General features: G+C 40.8%; 1 protein-coding gene across 1 annotated transcript; it reads right to left on the bottom strand.

Annotated features, from left to right (window-relative positions):
- Positions 1 to 6,091: 6,091 nt before the first annotated feature.
- On the bottom strand, positions 6,092 to 19,348 carry LOC115131605 (zinc transporter Slc39a7-like). The gene is made up of 8 exons (XM_029663437.2): positions 19,221 to 19,348; positions 18,192 to 18,610; positions 17,238 to 17,406; positions 16,821 to 16,901; positions 13,339 to 13,461; positions 10,655 to 10,768; positions 8,289 to 8,485; positions 6,092 to 8,039 (listed from the first exon to the last, which is right to left on the bottom strand). The coding sequence occupies exons 2-8, from the start codon at positions 18,603 to 18,605 to the stop codon at positions 7,785 to 7,787; spliced, it is 1,353 nt and encodes a 450-aa protein (XP_029519297.2). The 5' UTR covers positions 18,606 to 18,610; positions 19,221 to 19,348; the 3' UTR covers positions 6,092 to 7,784.
- Positions 19,349 to 19,797: the final 449 nt, after the last annotated feature.

The raw sequence follows: 19,797 nt of genomic DNA, 5'->3' as shown, positions 1-19,797 counted from the left end.
TATTTTCCTCAATTAAATTGGAAAAATAGGATGATCGAGCAGCAGTAAGGGCTCTCCGATACTGCACGGTACTGTCTTTCCAAGCTAGTCGGAAGACTTCCAGTTTGGTGTGGCGCCATTTCCGTTCCAATTTTCAGAGCTTGGGTATTTTCTGTATACCAGGGAGCTAGTTTCTTATGAGAAATGTTTTTAGTTTTTAGGGGTGCAACTGCATCTAGGGTATTGCGCAAGGTTAAATTGAGTTCCTCAGTTATGTCGTCATTCATGTCGTTATGGATAGATGTTTCGGCAGTTGTCTGTCTTCGCGTTCAATGATACCGAATTCCTAGCTGCTGACTAGTAATTAATATCAAAGACTTGTTCTTATTCTGTCGGTATCGATATTCTAAGAGTTTAACCACGTGGGATGGTTAAAAGATTCAGCAGTCTGGTCTCAAACCTTGGCCCTCTCGTTATCGAGGTAAGCTGGTCTGCAACCTTTGTCCTCTCGTAATTGAGAGCAACATGGTCTGTTGAGAAATTCTCAAAGTGGGGGTTTTATTTGGGAGAGCAGAAAAAGCTTTCTCATGACGCCAGGTCATGTGCCCCTGGGGGCGTGCCAAGGACTTAGTGAAACTATTTAGGGAATTGGAGTTCCCTTCATTAAAACAGTCCAAAATCACATTACACAATTTTACAAAAAGTATCATCCTCACTCATTCATCTTATACAACAATTAGATGTAAACCTCATATATGAGGCTATTATATAAACAGCGTTATGTTAATGTGGCCGTATTGTCTCCCATGAGTTTCACAAAATTGTACCAAACGGACCAGTTCGTAGCTGGATTCTTCATCGATCTTTTATACCTTCTCCGGAACATAAATGTTGTTCGGACCTCAAGTTCTGTGAGGTGGAAGAAATGACTTTGTTCTCTTCTATGAAAACTCTACTCTCTCTCTATACTGTGGCCATGAGGAGATAATCTCCTCCAGGAATTTACAACCTCTCTCTGACCACAGCAGCCTGGGTTTGGGAGACAGGGAGAGGGGGATGGGGCTTGCTGTAACCAAAGAGGGCAACTTCATGACAACGGTGTCATAAGTATTTAGACACATTTGATGTATATATTAAAAGTTGTCAAAAGTTTAGTATTTGGGCCCATATTCCTAGAACACAATGACTACATCAAGCTTGTGAATCTACAAACTTGTTGGATACATTTACAGCTTGTTTTGGTTGTGTTTCAGATTATATTGTGCCCAATAGGAACTGAATGGTGAATAATTTGTGTCATTTTGTAGTCACTTTTATTGTAAAGAAGAATAGAAGATCATTGTGTGCAAGGACTTTGACAACTTTAAACCACAAAGTGATATGTGTCCAAATACTAGACATACAAAGTGCTTTCATTTCTAAACAGTAAATAATAAAATAAAATGGTGACATTCTGTACTGTAACCTCATATCAAACATTTGATCTCAAATTCAAAATTCTGGAGACTAGAGCCAAATTTAAAAATATTGCATCACTGTCAAAATAAAGATGTAGTGCAGTATAATTCAGTAACACCAAGATGACCCCAATTTTGAAAGTGAAACACTTTAAACATACCTATTTCTTCATCAATGTTTAAAACTGGAGTGGATTCCAATCCACTGGTCCTTGTCTCTAAAATAAGATATGCAAAAAAAGATTAGACTTAAAGTTGAAGTTGATTAGAAGTTGATAAAGCCATTTTTGGACTTCTATTAATGATATATACCCATTGATTCTAGAGGATTATAACTTATTAATGCCTCATGAGTTTAATTCAACTGTCGTACCCCATCAGAACCCAAACTATAAGCTTGTTTTAGTCAATGTTTGCAGACAAAGTAAATGTTAAAAAAAACACTGTATAGCCTTGAAACATGGTTAAAATGTTATAAAAAAGAATAACATTGATGGTAAGTTATTGCATCCATAGCTCTGTCTATAAATTGAAAGTGGTTACATTTCGCCAACCTCATCACTCAGCTTTTAACCAAAACAGGGGAGGGGAGTGTGCTTTGTTATTGTTTCAACTACCGATTACAGCTTTAATAAAAATACAATAAATGAATTACAAACCACTGAATATCAAGGAATTTTATAGATTAATATATTCAATCGCTCATCAATACCTGATTCTTCCTCCTCAGTGACCGGCCCAACATTTTTTGCACTAGTCTGGCTCTTGATGTACTGGCTCTTGGAGCTGAAAAAAATTGTGATAAAAAGGTTTTTAATTCAAAAGATTTGCTGGAGTTCTGACTCTCCTTTCGTTAAATACGCATGGCTTGCTTGTGCACATATGGAGCACAAGCAATAATTTTATTTTCACATAAGGTGAAGGAAAGGCACCTGCAGTAGACCCAAGCTCTGGCTCATTCACACAGCTAACATGTGTAGAAGTTCACAAGGATGCTAACAAATGCACCCTTGTGCCTCATGCTCAATGGGCAATATCATTGATGCCCGTGTTCAGTTCATATCACGGAGTCTACGTTTATATTCACATTTGTGCCATGTGGGGTCTACTTTGACAAACAAAAAGCAATGATAAATGATAACGCTGTGGTGCTGGGGTTGTGTTGGGAATATTTGTGCACGTATGGGAGCTATAGGGGTTACATTACCGGTAATGTACGACTTATTACATTACCCGTTCTGGGTTGAGCTCCTCAGCCAGCCTTTTTGCCTCGTTAATGGCCTCGTCCAGTTGGGTTTGTGGGTCCTTCTCTTGGTTGAGCTCCTCAGAAAGCCGGCCTGCCTTTTTAATAGCCTCATCCAGTTGGTCTTGGGTGTCCTCGGAGGCCATACCATCTCAAAAGAAACATAAAGAGACAACTACCAATCTTAAACACATTCCTTCACATAGTAACCTCCCATCTATGAGAAAAGCTGCATGTCAATGATAGCGTGTGTTTTACTATGTCCTGCACGTAACTAGTCTTCATCCTCCTCCACACGCAGACTGACTGATCTACAAATCCCTTTGCATAACAAATACATATTTATTATTACTTGTAGATCAGTCAGTCTGTCACCATTTACCAACAATGCATTATTAGTCTGTCACTTTCTTTTTCATGTGGTTCTATGACATGTGTGCACACATTCTATGTTGTGTTTGCAACTTTCTTTATTCATCTTAGTTACGTAACCTTCCTTACTGGTTTAACACGTTTTTTAAACCAAACACTTTAACACACAAAACAAATGTGTATGCATGCTGTATTTCTGACAACAAGCGACGAACTGGCGACTTATCTGTTATCTGTCCACGGTCGTCATCTGGTGGAGGCGAAAAATCTACAAGCAAATGTCACATGACCGGATGAGGTAACCATTCTTGTTCTTCTTGTAACTTTCCGGTAGGCTAGAATGTTTCCGGTGTTTTGCTGCTCGTGTGACGCAGTTATTGCACTTGATTTATTGTTCTCATAGCCGTAGGTGCAGCCAAGTGGAAATACAAAAGCTTTCTAGCTATTTCGCACTGACGGTCATTTTAACACAAGAAAGATTCTAGTGAAAAGGTGTCTACACTCAGAGCCATGTATTTACACTCAGCCAGCTCATAGTACAACCTAACCCAAATGTATAGCCCCGTTGGAACATAAATGGACTGTTTGAAAATGGAAGGAAAAAAATGCGCGTACCACAGTTTGGGAATACGTGCTTTAGGAGATTGCTGTGGTGCTGTGCAGGTGGAAGGTTGTGCTTTGTCTGCCTCTGTTTGTTGAATTATCACGGTCTGTTGGCCAAAACAATCACATAGATTTTGAGTCATTTGAGGGACAAATAGGTCATCATTCTGTAGCTGGAAGACTTCAGATGAGTGTGGTGGTGTGTTCCTTGACAGGTATGACTCCATAACCACTCTTTTCTGTTTCTTTGATTTATTTTCCTTTTTTCCTCACAGGGAAAGTCGTGAGATGGGTTTCAGTTCACCACTTTTGTTTTGAGGTATCTTTTTTGTTTCTTAAGATACTCCTGGTATCTTATAGGATCTTGTTTATATATGTCATTGACCTCTCCTTGGTTGATTTAGAGGGCATCTAATAGAAAAATATATAATTAAAGTCAGTAATAACCATAGTAAGTCACATAGACATCAAAATCCCTCAATCATCCTAACATAATACAAAATGTAATCGTCTTATTTAACAAATAAGTGTTCAATATCAACCTGACCATGATCATACATGTAATTTGTGTCTTTTCAGGTATTAAGGTAAGTTTAAAAAAAAGATAAACTAATACATTTTGTCATTACCACCACACCCTGTCCTTACCATCATAGTTCATTATGTGGTGGTAATGACGTGTGGTGGAAATTACGTTTTTACAGTATTTGGTCATAAATAGCAGGGATTCTAGCATGCGAACTCCAGATGAACAGCTAGCATACAATGTATCCTAAAAGCACTTAGTTAAAACAATATAACAAACCTAACATAATTTGATGAAATTATAGCCTATTTGGTAATGACGTACAATAAAAAGTATCATCTTCTCAAGCCATATTTACCTTTGTTCTATAATTTCACAGCATCAAAATTTGAATCTCCTTCCAAGACATCCATGTGTTCCACTGTGACTATTCATATCCATGTTAACAAAGTACAAACTTTTGAAAAAACCTTGTGTAACTTGCTTGTTGTGGTGGTAATAACACAATACTTAGAGATTACTGTATTTCTTGTAAAAAAAAATAAAGTAACAAATGGCTTATGCACATCTAATATGTATATTCTTGACATATATACATATTAGACATTAAATATTTTCTAATTATCAAGACTTTTGTAAGTGTAATACATCAAATGTTAAACGTCTGGGTGTGAGGACAAAAACAGTGCAAAACATTGAAATTCTGACAATGCTTTATAAAATAAAGTAAATAAAACATTGAAAGCTGGAAAAAAAAGTTAAGTTATTTTAGTCTACTTAATGGATGGGATTTTTTATTTTATTTTTACATTAATTTAATTTAAAAAATCTAACCCTGAGGCGCAAACAGGTCTGTTTTTTCAAAATTACTATTATGTTTTGTGCATATGAATTGAATATTGGGCAAATGCATCAGTAAAAAACATTGTGCCTATTTAATGCTACCCTTGCTTTTAATATCACAAGCCAGCATACAACTGAGCTAAATGTTTGGAAAGGACACTTTCTCATCCATAGCCTAAAAACACATATCAAGTGCAAGAGCGCTGTTTGGCTTACATCTGAAGGCTGGGGGCATTTAGGCAGTCTACTGCGGACCGCTAAAACATCCTAATGATTATGATCACACTTCCTCAATGAAAATATTATGGTAACACTGTACCAAATAAGTTTCGGTATGGTTTAGAAACTTCAGTGTAACCTGTTATCGGCCTGACTTTAAATATTTACAGGCCTAGAAAAAACCACCAGGACCACCCGTCAAACTGCGAGATTGTGAAGTGTGATTCATCACTCCAGAGAACAAGTTTCCACTGCTCCAGAGTCCAATGGCGGCAAGCATTACTCCAGCCAACGCTTGACATTGCGCATGGTGATCTTAGGCTTGTGTGCTGCTGCTAAGCAGTTATTGTGCTGATGTTGCTTCCAGAGGCAGCTTGTAACTCGGTAGTGAGTGTTGCAACCGAGACGATGATTTTTACGCTCTACCCACTTCAGCACTCAGGGATCCCGTTCTGTGAGCTTGTGTGGTCTAACACTTCGTGGTTGAACCCGTTGTTGCTCCTAGACGTTTCCACTTCACAATAACAGCACTTACAGTTGACCGGGGAAGCTCTAGCGGGGCAGGAATTTGATGAGCTGACTTGGAAAGGTGGCATCCTATGACGGTGCAATGTTGAAAGTCACCGAGCTCTTCAGTAAGGCCATTCTACTGCCAATGTTTGTCTATGGAGATTGCATGGCGGTGTGCTCGATTTTATACACCAGTCAGCGATCTAGGTTGGATTACTGTCTAATCAAGAATTGGATTGCTTGTATTTTTCATATTCTCTTGATTGCTTGTATTTTTCATATTCTCTTGCATCAATTATATAATGAGAAACAGGTACCCAGTAAAGATTGTGTGAAACATTGTGAGAGAATCTTAAATTGTTTAATGAAAAGTCAAGATAACAAAGTAACAAAAATTCCACCAGTCTCCACCCCCACGCTTAACAAATATCCCATCCACCACTTTAACATTAGTCCTTTACTTGGTCCCTCTGATTAAATAGTGTGATTCCAAATCAAGCCATTGCACCCATCTATAGGCCAATGTTGACTACCTGAAGCATCCGATAAGACTTTTGATGTAATGTATACAATCGATGAAAACATACGTATCACAGATACCTAGGTAAAGCAGCTTACTATACAATATTGGCAATACAGTTTCAGACCCACAAGAAAGTCAACAAGGTCCTGTGGATAGGGGCATGGAATCAGGCCAGAGATGCAGTCTTGTACACACAGAATGGTCCAGGGTGAAGGAGTTATTTCTAAACGCATAACAGCTACAGCATTGATTGCCTTAATGAGACAAGGCCTTCTGTATTCGTCAAGAGCGGAGGGAGAGCAAACGCACTCAGTGCAGGTTTGAGTACAGTACGCAAGAGAATGTGTGTGAATCCGCTAAAAGAATAAATGTTACAATTCAACAAAACTTGCTGCAGCAGTGGCTTATAAACACTAAACAAAAATGGAAGAGGGTTCATCATTCAGTTGTTCAAAATAAGGGCAAACATCACTTGGTCAAGACATTACAATGAAGTAGGGTTGAAGAAATTAGGTTTTGAAGGACAGTGTCTACTTCCCCCGAATCCTGTCACTCTGGATAATCGGTTAAGTTTCCACATGGATAGCCCACCCTAAATACATATTACTGTACTTCCACAATACCAAGGTATGAAAACCTTTTAACAAGTATATCTCCCTAGCTAAATAATCAGTAACTGCTGTGTAATGTAGACATCTAAAACAGCTTACTCTTTCCCAATAAGTCCTATTCAGGAAACGGATGACATTTCAGGACACTTCTGCCCTCATCGATGTCAAGTATCCAAGATGGCTGCTATTTGGGGACCTGGTTAAATGGACTATACGTTACACTGTAGTGCTCTTTTCATTTAATTGGAATGTTCCAGTTATATACTAATATACTCTGATCCTAAAAAATCTTGGAAAATGCCCTAACCACTTAACTGTCTAGTTCTATTGTGTTCAATCTGTGATCTCTGCCAGTACAATTAAAGGTAAAATAAACATGACAAATATTTGTGTGTGGAGGCCATTCTTGATTTTTAGTTAACTAAATGGACAGATTCAATGGCTAAACGGCAACTTAAAAATACATTGTTTTGGGTTGCCATTTTGTGACCAGAAAGGGAATGAACTGTGCAATTATAATGGACTACAACGCCGAGTCATCTGCCTTGCTTTTCTAAGTCTCGGTTTGATGACCTATCGGACTTCGACACGGGGACAGTCCTGCTGATGAGGACTTTGTACAGTTCAGAACTTGTTAGTCATAATCCTCCAGTTGGTTGGTGTTGAAATGCAACTCCCTATTCAGGTCCTCTTTGGAACAAATAGTCCAGTCCTGTGAAAGCTCTTTGTCGATCTCTTCTCACCTCTCTCCCGCTCTCCTTTAAACTTCATCAGTCTTTCCTTCCAATCACAACAATGATATAAATCCATCTCTCTGGTTCAGTCTCTCCACCTCCCCTCTCCAAATACCTCAATCTCCTTAAGCGCTACCACCCTCTCTTATTGACGACTCAATCTCTCACTCGTACTCTGCGATTAGCACCATCATGTAAATTCCAAACAGCATCGCCAGGATCTCCATCACCGATTGGCCCAGACTAGAGCGCCCAACCAGCAGCTCAGGCAGGACCGTCACCGTGGCGATGTACACAAAGCCACCTGCAGTGAATGGCAAGATCCAGGCTGTGGCGGCCGCGCCCACCCCCTCAGCCAATAGGGAGCAGGCTGTGCCGGCAAGAGCCCCCAAGGCTGTCAGGAGCTGTAGACACATAGCCTGATGGGAAAGAAGAAGTTGTCAATGGACATCTCTACCTACAGAGACTTTCTGATGCAGGTTGTTCAAACAGAAAAGACACACAAGTCTTACGGCTGCCACCATGTGTGAATAGGCTTTGTGTTGTAGTCATGACAGACAACTGGTACCGAGCATGTTTCAGTACATAGTCGAGCACATTTCCGTTTCCTGTCCGACATCAGTACGTGTAACATCAATTGTTATGAAAAGTTGAAGCTTGTGCATTACCTTCTTCTTGGTGCAGCCAGACTGGACCAGGATGGCAAAGTCGCCAATCTCGTGGGGCACCTCGTGCAGCAGGATGGTGAGAGTGGTGACTGTGCCTACTGCTGGGCCCACCAGGAACGATGCCCCGATGGCCAACCCGTCAGTGAAATTGTGTGTGAAGTCAGCAGCCAGGTTCAGGTAGCCCGATACCTTGATATCTATATTGATAGGGACGTCAAACGTTCAGCACAGAATCTATGGACTCTAGTCTAGAGCGCCTGGTTAAATTGTGCTTAGGAGCATTTGTTAACTCCCTCCATGGTTAAAGCACAAATAAATTGTTGTAATTGTTGTAAAAATGTGAGTGTACTACATTTACTATCATATATTAAAATATTGAATTACTTTGACATATTTTTCATGTTATATTATGCTAATTTCCCCTATGGTGGACAAAACATGTTACTACTAGCTTGCATTTTCCCCACATACAATATAGTGGAATTATATACATCCTTTTTTCTTCAGATAGGTTATATTAATATCCAAATTTACAGTCATCACAAATGTATTAACTGGATTGCTTTAACCTCTTGAATCTAGGGGGCACTATTTTCATTTTTGGAAAAATAACTTCCCCAAAGTAAATGGCTATTTTGTCAGGACAAGATGCTAGAATATGCATATAATTGACAGTTTAGGATAGAAAACAAAAGTTTCCAAAACTGTAAAAATATTGTCTGAGTATAACAGAACTGATATTGCAGGCGAAAGCCTGAGAAAAATCCAATCAGGAAGGGACTCTTATTTAGAAAGCTCTGCGTTCCTATGCGTCCCTATTGAGCAGTGAATGAGATATCAACCAGATTCCTTTTTCTATGGCTTCCCTAATGTGTCTAGTGTCACAATACATAGTTTCAGGCTTTTATTTTGAAAAATTAGCCTGAACGTCAACATTGTGTCAGTGGTCAGCTGAAGTCTCTCAGAGTGTTTTGTGCATAAAGGACAAATTGTTTCTCTCTATCCTACTAAGAAGCCACCAGTCCCGGTTGATATATAATCGAATAGATATTTGAAAAACACCTTGAGGATTGATTATAAACAACGTTTGCTATGTTTCTATCGATATTATGGAGCTAATTTGGAATATTTTTCGGTGTTGTAGTGACCGCAATTTCCGGTCGATTTCTCAACCAAACGAGCTATTTCGCCTACAAAAATAATATTTTGGGAAAAAAACGTGCTATCCAACTGGGGTGAGTGAAAACATCCGAAGCTCATCAAAGGTAAACAATTTAATTTGATTGCTTTTCTGATTTTCGTGACCAGGTTGCCTGCTGCTAGCTAGTCATAATGCTATGCTAGGCTATCAATAAACTTACACAAATGCTTGTCTTGCTTTGGCTGTAAAGCATATTTTCAAAATCTGAGATGACAGGGTGATTAACAAAAGGCTAAGCTGTCAATATATTTCACTTGTGATTTCATGAATAGGAATATTTATGTCCGTTGCGTTATGCTAATTAATGACAGTTGATGATTACGCTCCCGGACCCGGGATGGGTAGTATCAAGAGGACAGATTTGGCACCATTGATTTTATGATACACGCCTGTCAGTCGCAGGACTTAGAACAGCCTTCTAATTTTAAAGCTCAAATGGCCCAGAACATTTTGTGGCTCTCTGTATAAAAGTTGATGGCCGCACACCAATACACTGAGACCCAAACTATCACCTAAACAACCTGGTTAGTGATGACACCCTATGCCAGGGGTCACGATTCGTTGAAGTTAAATAACAAAGCAACTGATTAGTTTCTTCCCCGTATCAGAAGCCTCCCAGAATCTCCAGCCGATATTCTAGAATTGAGATGATTTTGAACAGTGTTAGTTTAAACAGCGCATACACCTAGATTGTATATATTCCAACTTGATATTGATGGAGGTGATTAACAAAACAAACTGGCGTTACACTTACCACTTTGGCAACCGCCTTGAATCAAAATGCAACACTTCTAAATGTAGCTCTAACCCAGGGGTTCCCAAACTTTCACTGGGCCCCCCTTCAAGCATTGGGGAACATTTCAAATGGTATTGTACTTAATCTGGTAAAAACTGCTGAATGAGTCCAAAAACATGCTGTGTACCAGAAATCACCTAAATGTGGTTTCCCTGCTTAATATTGAGATGGGAGAATGGACAATAATCGCAACAGTTAAACGCAATAACAGAGAAACAGGATTGATTTGAGGCTGGTAAATTAAATGCTGTCAAAGTGAATATTCTCTTTAAGCAAAATTGGATTTGATTTTTTTTTTAAAAGAAGCAATTTCAGTAAAGGCAAACTGCCCACTAAGAAATGAAGTGGCAATTAGTCAACTCTTCTTACCTGTAGTTTTCTCCTCCACTCCTTTTGGAGTCTTCTCATCTTTGCTTTCTTTTCCATCTTTCTCACCCTCCTTATTTTCTTCCTCCCCGTCACTCTCCTTTGCCTTAGGAGCAGCTGAAAAAAGACGGAACAAAATACACGTGCATAACTCTTTGGTGTACTGACCATCCCCCTTTATTTAACTAGGCAAGTCAGTTAAGAACAAATTCCTATTTACCAAGACGGCTTAGAAGAGCAGCATCTAATCCCCTGACTATACAGTAGCTCTCGGCAAGAGAGAAATCTCAATGAATCAATGTTCAGACTTCAAAATGGACCCAGAGGTCATGTTACAAAACCAACTAGCTGCTAGCCTAAAGATGTGGCTACATTAGCTAGGTCTAGGGGTCCTAGGTCTAGGGGTCCTAGGTCTAGCTAAGTGGTCTGTAACCTGATTTAACCTGTGAATTTATCTGACGGGACAGAGTATGTGGACCGCGTGGTACGCATGTGCCCAAGAGACAGCCACTTTACCAGGTTCCAGCGCCTGCTCAATCCTGACACACGAGTCGGCTAGCCCAAGCAGATTATCATTTGTTCATGGTGACAAAATAAATATTTACAAAAACGAAAGTACAAAAAGGCCTACACCAAAACTAAAGATAGCATCTCACACTGATTGCAGATCCTTCCTAATTGCTCACACCTGTGTGCTTATCAAGGCTTCACGGCAGAGCTGCTGACCTCTGGGGATGGAGTGTGGGAAGTGGTAGTGTAGTGCAACTATGCTCCTAAGCCCTAAAATGAGAGCATTGGGTCAGTAACCAAAAGGTCGCTGGTTCTAATACTTGAGCAGACAAGATGAAAAATATGTCGACATGCCCTTGTGCAAGGCACTTATCCCTAATTGGTCCTGTAAGTCACTCTGGATAAGAGCATCTGTTAAATGACTGAAATGTTAATTTAACTACCTAACTTTTTCCATAACAATAGACATGCAATGCATCCAGTTCATTCGGAAAGTATTCAGACCCCTTGACTTTTCCCCACATTTTGTTACGTTAGACTTATTCTAAAATGTATTACATTTTGTCCTCATCAATCTACACACAATACACCATAATGACAAAGTGAATAGAGGTTTAGACATTTTTTGCAAATATATATATATACCTTATTTACATAAGTATTCAGACCCTTTCCTATGAGACTAAATTGAGCTCAGGTGCATCCTGTTTCCATTGATCATCCTTGACATGTTTCTAGAACTTGATTGGAGTCCATCTGTGGTAAATTCAATTGATTGGACATGATTTGGAAAGGCACACACCTGTCTATGTAAGATCCCACAGTTGACAGTCCAGGTCAGAGCAAAAACCAAGCCATGAGGTCAAAGGAATTGTCCGTAGAGCTCAGAGACAGGATTGCGTCGAGGCAAAGATCTGGGGAAGCGTCCCAAAAAAAATATGTGCAGCATCGAAGGTCCCCCAAGAACACCGTGGCCTCCATCGTTGGAAGAAGTCTAGAACAACCAAGACTCTTCCTAGAGCTGGCCGCCCGGCCAAACTGAGCAATAGGGGGAGAAGGGTCTAGGTCAGGGAGGTGACCAAGAACCCGATGGTCAATGACAGAGCTCCAGAGTTCCTCTGGAGGTGGGAGAACCTTCCAGAAGGACAACCATCTCTGCAGCACTCCACCAATCAGGCCTTTAATTGTATAATAGCAAGACGGAAGCCTCTCCTCAGTAAAAGGCACATGACAGCCCGCTTGGAGTATACCAAAAGGCACTTAAAAGACTCTGACCATGAGAAATAAGACTCTCTGGTCTGATGAAATCAAGATTAAACTCTTTGCCCTGAATGTCAAGCATCATGTCTGGAGGAAACCTGGCACCATCCCTACGGTGAAGCATGGGTGGCAGCATCATGCTGTGGGGATGTTTTTCAGCGGCAGGGACTGGGTGGCTAGTCAGAATTGAGGGAAAGATGAAGGGGGCAAAGTTCCTTGATGAAAACCTGCTCCAGAGCGCTCAGGTCCTCAGACTGAAATTCCCCTTCCAACAGGACAACGACCCTAAACACACAGCCAAGGCAACGCAGGAGTGGCTTAGGGACAAGTCTCTGAATGTCCTTGAGTGGCCCAGCCAGAGCCCAGACTTGAACCCGATCGAACATCTCTGGCGAGACATGAAAATAACTGTGCAGCGACACTCCCCATCCAACCTGACAGAGCTTGAGAGAATCTACAGAGAAGAATGGGAGAAACTCCCCAAATACAGGTGTGCCAAGCTTGTAGCATTACCCAAAAAGACTTGACGCTGTAATCGCTTCCAAAGGTGCTTCAACAAAGTAAATGGTCTGGATATTTATGTAAATGTGATATTTCCGGGTTGTTGATTTTTTTATCATTATGGGGTATTGTCTAGATTGATGGGGTAAAAAACAATGTAATCCATTTTAGAATTAGGCTGTAACGTAATAAAATGTGGAAAAAGTCAAGGGGTCTGAATACTTCCGAATGCACTAAGTGGTCAACAGGAGGAAAGAAATGCATTACACACAGAGAGATCATTTCAAGGCATGAGAGTTATAGTAAAAAAAAAAAAGCTCATGTTGAATTGATATAGCAGGAGCACATGCATCAATTCAAATTGGCCTTTTGTTTTTCCCCTGTACTACAAACTCCAATTAAAATTGATTACCTACCGTGAGAGTGTCCATGTCCATTTCCTTCCTTCAGGAAGCGAACAAATTTTTCCACCACCAGGAAGGCCACAATTCCTCCGAGGACCCACAGCCCTACTGACATCATGTGACCATGGGCGGCACCTACAGGTATGACAAGGAGCACCGTCAGGGACATGCTGTTTGCCAAAATGGGGGCAGACCCCCCCCCCCCACCCCAAAAAATTAAGAGTAGAAGAGATTTCTTGAGATCAGAGATAAGAGTTATGTTTTAATTAGCCTGAACCTGTTTAGAGAAGCAAACACTTTTGATGTGAAGGTGGATACTGTATATAACAAAGTATTTTTATTTTTTTAAGAGCTCAGTCTCTATTTCACAAAATGTACTTGTACAAAGATTTCTGATTGAGAAGGCCTTTTTTTCCTGCCTCGGGCCGCTCGTAAACTGTAGCCTACACCTTTCTGGAGGTGGAGCTCGCCAAGTAAGGAGCGTCTTGTCTGCGCGCAAGGCCTGCTATACGAGCGCAGGCGCACACTGAGGGCTTGGAGCGGAGAAGCGGTTACTTGACTGGAAAACCTGATGCACTGTGGGAAAAAAATCTGTTGTTCTACACAACGTCTACTGGTCGTTGCACACCAGTCCTGAAATACCTCTAAAAACTGGCATTATGTATATGTTACTGTGCCTGCTCTTTACTCAATGCCATCCTGGATTTAATAAGTCTAAATGATCAATGGGTGAGTGAATCTTCTTCGCCTTACAACTTGCAAATGCTCCGACGAGACCATCATGTCAATACCACCAGGCACTTGGTCGCTCTCTGCAATTGCATTTCTACCACACAACTTGACCTACACTTGATGGCATACTTCCAACATCTAAAACTATCGAAAGACTCAGCTCGTTTTATTGACAATGGTGCTGGCTTCGCCAAGTCCTCACGCAGTGAGCAACAGATACATTGTTATGCTTTTATTGTTGATCTCTGGTAACGTCACTGAATCCCGCTCAATTAATTCACGTGCTTACAAGACCGAATCCCAGAGCACCTAAAAAATCAATGCTGATGGACATTATTCTAACGTATACCCCTCACAAATACACACTGACTGGGATATTCTGTAATGTCAGTGAAAACTGTGCAATTGCTTGTGTTAGAAATACAAAAATGACCAAAGCCAAACCCCGTTATATTTAAGACAGTTTAATGAGCAAGGGTTCTTACATGATCTGTACCATAATATTGACAGTCTGATTGACAAGTCTGATTCCCGATGTTGACACTGCCTGGGACTATTTTTTATATGAAATTTGTGTCCATTTGTGATAAGCATGCCCCTGTAAAGACATTTAGAATCACTGGAAGGGACAATCCCTGGTTTTCAGATAACTTGGCAGAATTAAGTAGAACCATGTCTCTTGGGCTCAAGCCAGACATGCACATGTTCCTGTTGACTGGGCCTCCTTCAGAGCGCTAAGAAACAAATGCACAGGATTGATCAGGAAGTCCAAATCAGTTTACTATTTAAATGCAGTCACAGAGAACCTAAACAACCCTACCAAGCTCTGAAAGCTAATCAAATCTGTGTCTGGTTCTAATGTATCCTCTGGCCTTCCTGACCATTTAATGATGGATTCTAATGAAGTGAAGGATAAAGCCCATATTGTTTTTAACAAGCACTTCATATCTGCTGGTTCAGTTTTTGATAATGGTGGGGCCCAGGCCTCTAATGTAAGCTCTGTTACAGTAAACTATGATATAAGCCATTATGTGAACCATTTTAACTTTGTGCCTGTTTCTCATGCTGAGGTCTATAAAGCACTAAAGGCAATAGACACTAAATAGTCTGCAGGTCCAGACAACCTGGGCCCCTACCTCTTAAAGATAGAAGCTGGTATTATCACTGAACCCGTGGCTCACATTTTCAACTTGAGCCTCTTGACCAATTCCATACCCGGCATTTGGAAATCAGCTTATGTCCTCCCGCTGCTAAAGAGTGGAGATCGCTCAGATGCTAATAACTATCGTCCTTTCTCCAAACTCCCTATCCTGGCCAAAGTCTATGAATCCCTAGTGAACCCAGTTTTAAAAAACGTCTTAATTGAAAAGAACATGCTGAGCGGGGTTCAGTCTGGCTTTAGATCGGGAGCACAGCACCACAACTGCAGCGGCAAATGACATCAATGCACTTGATAAAAAGCAACATTGTGCTGCTCTGTTTGTGGATTTATTAAAAGCCTTTGATTCATTTGACCATGAATTGTTGCTAGCTAGACTCCGTTACATTGGTCTCGGGGAAGGGGCAGTAAATTGGTTAAGAAACTAACTTTGAGAACACAATGTGTATATACTGATAATCACAAGTCTGGCTTTCTTGCGATTAATAGAGGTGTGCCCCAGGGTTCCATTTGAACTCCTGTGTTGTTCTCCCTTTTTATTAATGATTTGGGAAATGGGATGCAACCAGCAGTTACATCTATATGCAGATGATAGTCATATATTCATGTGCTCCTTCTCTGGTTCAGGCTGTTGAAGACCTCCAGACTGCTTTTCAGTCACTGCAGGCCTCCCGCTATAGTCTCAAACTGGTCTTGAATATACGAAAAAACTACATTCATGACCTTTACCAGAGCTCGAACTCCGCCAGAGAAGGTTAGCATTGTCACATCTGGTGGCTTATCCATTGAAAAAGTGTCATCCTACAAATACCTAGGTATATGGTTAGATGACAAGGTGTCCTTTAAAGTTCATATGGATAATCTTGTGAGGAAGCTTAAATTGAAAATGGTTTTTTATTTTTGTAATCAGGCTTGCTTCCCACTTATGCCTAGAAAGAAGCCACTTCTCTCAGTAAATTATTATGGTGACTTGATGTATATGCATGCAGCCTCCTCTGTCTTACAGAGACTGGACTCCATTTATCATGCATCCTTGAGGTTTATTACAAAGCCAAGTCACTCACCCATCATAGCACCCTGGACCAAATGGTAGGTTGGACCACACTTCATATGCGCAGAAAGCTACATTTGTATGTGTTCATCTACAAACCCCGTTTGGGTAAACTCCCTCTTTACCGCTGTCGTCTGTTCTCCTTCACCACCAGCAGTTACCTTACCCGGTCTGCTAGATGGTTGCTACTTAAAGTTCCCAGGACATTCACAGTATTAGGCAAGACTACCTTCTCTTCTTCTGCACCAGACGCATGGAATAGTCTACAATCCATGCTTCATCTAGATATGTTAGTGCCACTGAATGAATTGAAAATATTGATGAGAGACTGTTACAGAGGAGTGTAAATGCTTTTTTTAGGCTGGATCATGTATTGTTGTATTTTTAAATTCTGTAATGTATTGATGGTTGCTGCCTTCTTGGCCAGGTCTCCCTTGAAAAAGAGACTCTGGGTCTCAATGGGCTTTTCCTGGTTAAATAAAAGGTTTAATAAAATAAAAAATGTAATGGATCAGCTGGTCAATATGATGGTGTTCGTAAATGTAGATATACCATGCGAGTGGCCATGATCCTGTGATTCTTCACTGTCATGTGAGTGGCCGTGTCCCTCGTCTCCATGGTGAGAGTGAGGCACTGTGTAAACAAGCGAGAGATAATAAGAAAGAATTACAATGGATATCAGACTGGCATGACAACATCCATTTAACTACAAACCAATAAATATTTATTTTTTGGCTCAGTTTAAAGGTTGCTTTTCCTTCACTGATTATTCTGTGTAAAGATTAAATCCCAGAATCATACCTAAAAATATTAATTCCATCAATACCAAAAATATTCAATAAACTAGATAAGTGAAAACAATTGATTGCCTTCACTTAATTAAGAAATATACCGTAACAATAGTTTAGGGGAAAAGGTGTGGAATTGCCCTCCCTTCACTTCAAGTAGTTGTGTGATACTGACACTAACCCAGGGCGTGAGGGATGAGGTGTAGGAAGGCATCTCCCAGCAGGCCACCAGAGGCAAAGCTCAGCAGCACCTTCAGGAGGTTCTTGTGCTGGTCTGTATTGGACTGGACTGGGATCAGGAAGAGGATGAAGAAGGGAGCAGCACTGATCAGCAGGGTGGCACCGATGGCCTAATGGTAAGAATAGGAGAGAAAAACAGAGGTCATAAGAGGCCATTTTAAAAGTGTGTGAGCAGGCGTGCTTGTGGGTAGTAAAATAATCCCACACTTGATAAGGACGGCTGTTTTGAGTTCCAAGGGTATCAAACCAATGTAATCGACTTCATCAAATAAGGAAAGGCTATTCCCTGTCTACAAAAGTACTTACATTCCAACCCATTCAATAATTGAATGCAAATAAATACATTCCAATTCAGGTCCAATTCAATTGACCGTATCTAAATAGTTGACCTGTTGAGTCGTGCCGACCAGGGCATTTAAATAATTGTAAAATAGTGTCTAACAAACCTAATCCTTTTGAACATGGCAAATAAAAATGTTAACTTTATAACAGAGACGCATTTCGACTGCAGTGAAAATGAACAGAAAGTTATTGCCAGTACACTGCAGTGAGGTTGTCTGGTCCAGTTGTCAAAACCAAATGAGTCAATAGAACTCTAGACAAAACTTAGCAACAGACTCACTGGCAAAGGGAAATGTTTTTGTAGAAAAGTAATAGGCAGCCTGCGTTTGCACTGGGACTCAGTAGGAAAGTCAAGAGGTTGTTTGAATGAACAAGAGGGATACCGACTGACAAAGATGTGACATTTTGCATATGATTTGATATAAGGTAGGCCTTGACCACTAATGGACATCTAAATGTAGCACGGGACCTGGACAAAAATCATGTTTCAAATATCCACAATAACACATTCATGTCCCTTAATGAATGGCTCCAAGGTCTCCACTGACAATACCTGCATCCAGAGCTCCACTATGTCCCTCTTCTCTCCTTCTGCCTCCCTTATCACCCTCTCTCCTCCGTGGGTGTGCCCGTGTCCACTCTCCTCGTGCTTATGTCCATGGTCATGTGCGTGACCGTGGTGAGACTCCTCAGCTGGGGGCAGGTTGGCCTCAGCACTCCACTTGCTCGCCCCGTGGTGCAGTTTCTGACTGCCATGGGAGTGACCATCGGAACCGCCACCCCCGTGCGAGTGTGCATGCCCATGGTGGCCGTGTGCATGCCCATGGTGGTCGTGTGCATGCCCATGGTGGTCGTGTGCATGCCCATGGTCATGAGAGTGGCTATGAGCAACAGTTAGCTGGGCGGCTAGCAACAGCACTGCTCCCGAGAACAGTGTTAACGCTAGCAGACGTCCATGGGCCATCATCTCACCTAGAACAGACACACAAAGGGAACATCTATGGTTACAGTTGCCTGCCTTAGTACAGCAACACTAGCTTCATATATCAACAGCTTAATTTCATCATGATTGTGGGAAGTTACAGTGGATGGGTTACGCTAGCTAGTTATCATATAACACATTATCAAACATTCCATTGACATCCCATCTGCTAACGTTACACCTAACGGCATTCCCATGATGGCCTTCTGCTAAGGCAATAGGCCTAACGTTACACTTTTCCATTGACTCCTCGTATAAGACTGACTCAGGAAGAGGGAAAGGGTCCTAAATGGGGAAGTAGCCTTGCTGAGTAGGTAACGTAGCTAGATGCCCTTAAAGTGATGGATTGAAAGAGATGCGATTGTTGTTGTACCTAGCAAGTTATCTAACGTTAGCCACTGACTGTCTGGCTAGCAGCTAACCACATAGACAAAGATGGATGTGAATGCGATTAAAGGAATGCAGATGTCGCAGTTTATCTTGCATGCAACGTGTTGTCGGGATAATTAGCTAAATTAAGTACAATAGCAAACAACGGTTGGCTAACGTTTGCGGTGATGACAACAATGTTGCAGTATAAGCGAATTGCCACACACTCACGTGTCTGCTGTAATTATGCAGCGATGATCGTTAATCAAACAAATTCTTCCAAACAGAGCAAAGGGTCTCAAAGGTGTCTATTCATCCTCAGACGTGGCATTTAGTCAAATCATTAGAAACCTCGCGTGATTTCAGTCGCTGGTGTAAATTAAGAGTACCTGTCATAATATCGCGAGATTTATGTTTTTGTAATCTCTCATCCGGACTCAAAGATGGTGGATAGATGAAGGCGTCCAACTCAGGCCGTTTACCATTGGTGCACATTGACTGACCGGTATATTGGATGGAGAAAATAAATTAACTTACTCCATGCTTCTGTTATTTGATGAAGAGTCTCTCCCTTCTCATATAAAGTTACGATTCATGATATTTTTTATTTATATAATTTTTTATTTCACCTTTATTTAACCAGGTAGACTAGTTTAGAACACTTTCTCATTTGCAACTGCGACCTGGCCAAGATAAAGCAAAGCAGTTCGACACATACAACAACACAGAGTTACACATGGAATAAACAAACATACAATCAATAATACAGTAGAAAAATCTATACACAGCATGTGCAAATGAGGTAGGA

The sequence above is a fragment of the Oncorhynchus nerka genome, linkage group LG7 (assembly GCF_034236695.1).
Source record: "Oncorhynchus nerka isolate Pitt River linkage group LG7, Oner_Uvic_2.0, whole genome shotgun sequence".
Taxonomy (NCBI): domain Eukaryota; kingdom Metazoa; phylum Chordata; class Actinopteri; order Salmoniformes; family Salmonidae; genus Oncorhynchus; species Oncorhynchus nerka.
Note: the sequence above shows the minus strand (reverse complement) of the source record. Positions and strands in the feature narration are given on the sequence as shown.

Coding starts and splice junctions, on each gene's coding strand:
- LOC115131605 (XM_029663437.2), bottom strand. CDS start 18,605: ATGATGGCCCATGGACGTCTGCTAGCGTTAACACTGTTCTCGGGAGCA. Junction 17,407..18,191: donor TAGTGGAGCTCTGGATGCAG/GTATTGTCAGTG, acceptor TCTTACCATTAG/GCCATCGGTGCCACCCTGCT. Junction 10,769..13,338: donor TGGACATGGACACTCTCACG/GTAGGTAATCAA, acceptor GTCTTTTTTCAG/CTGCTCCTAAGGCAAAGGAG.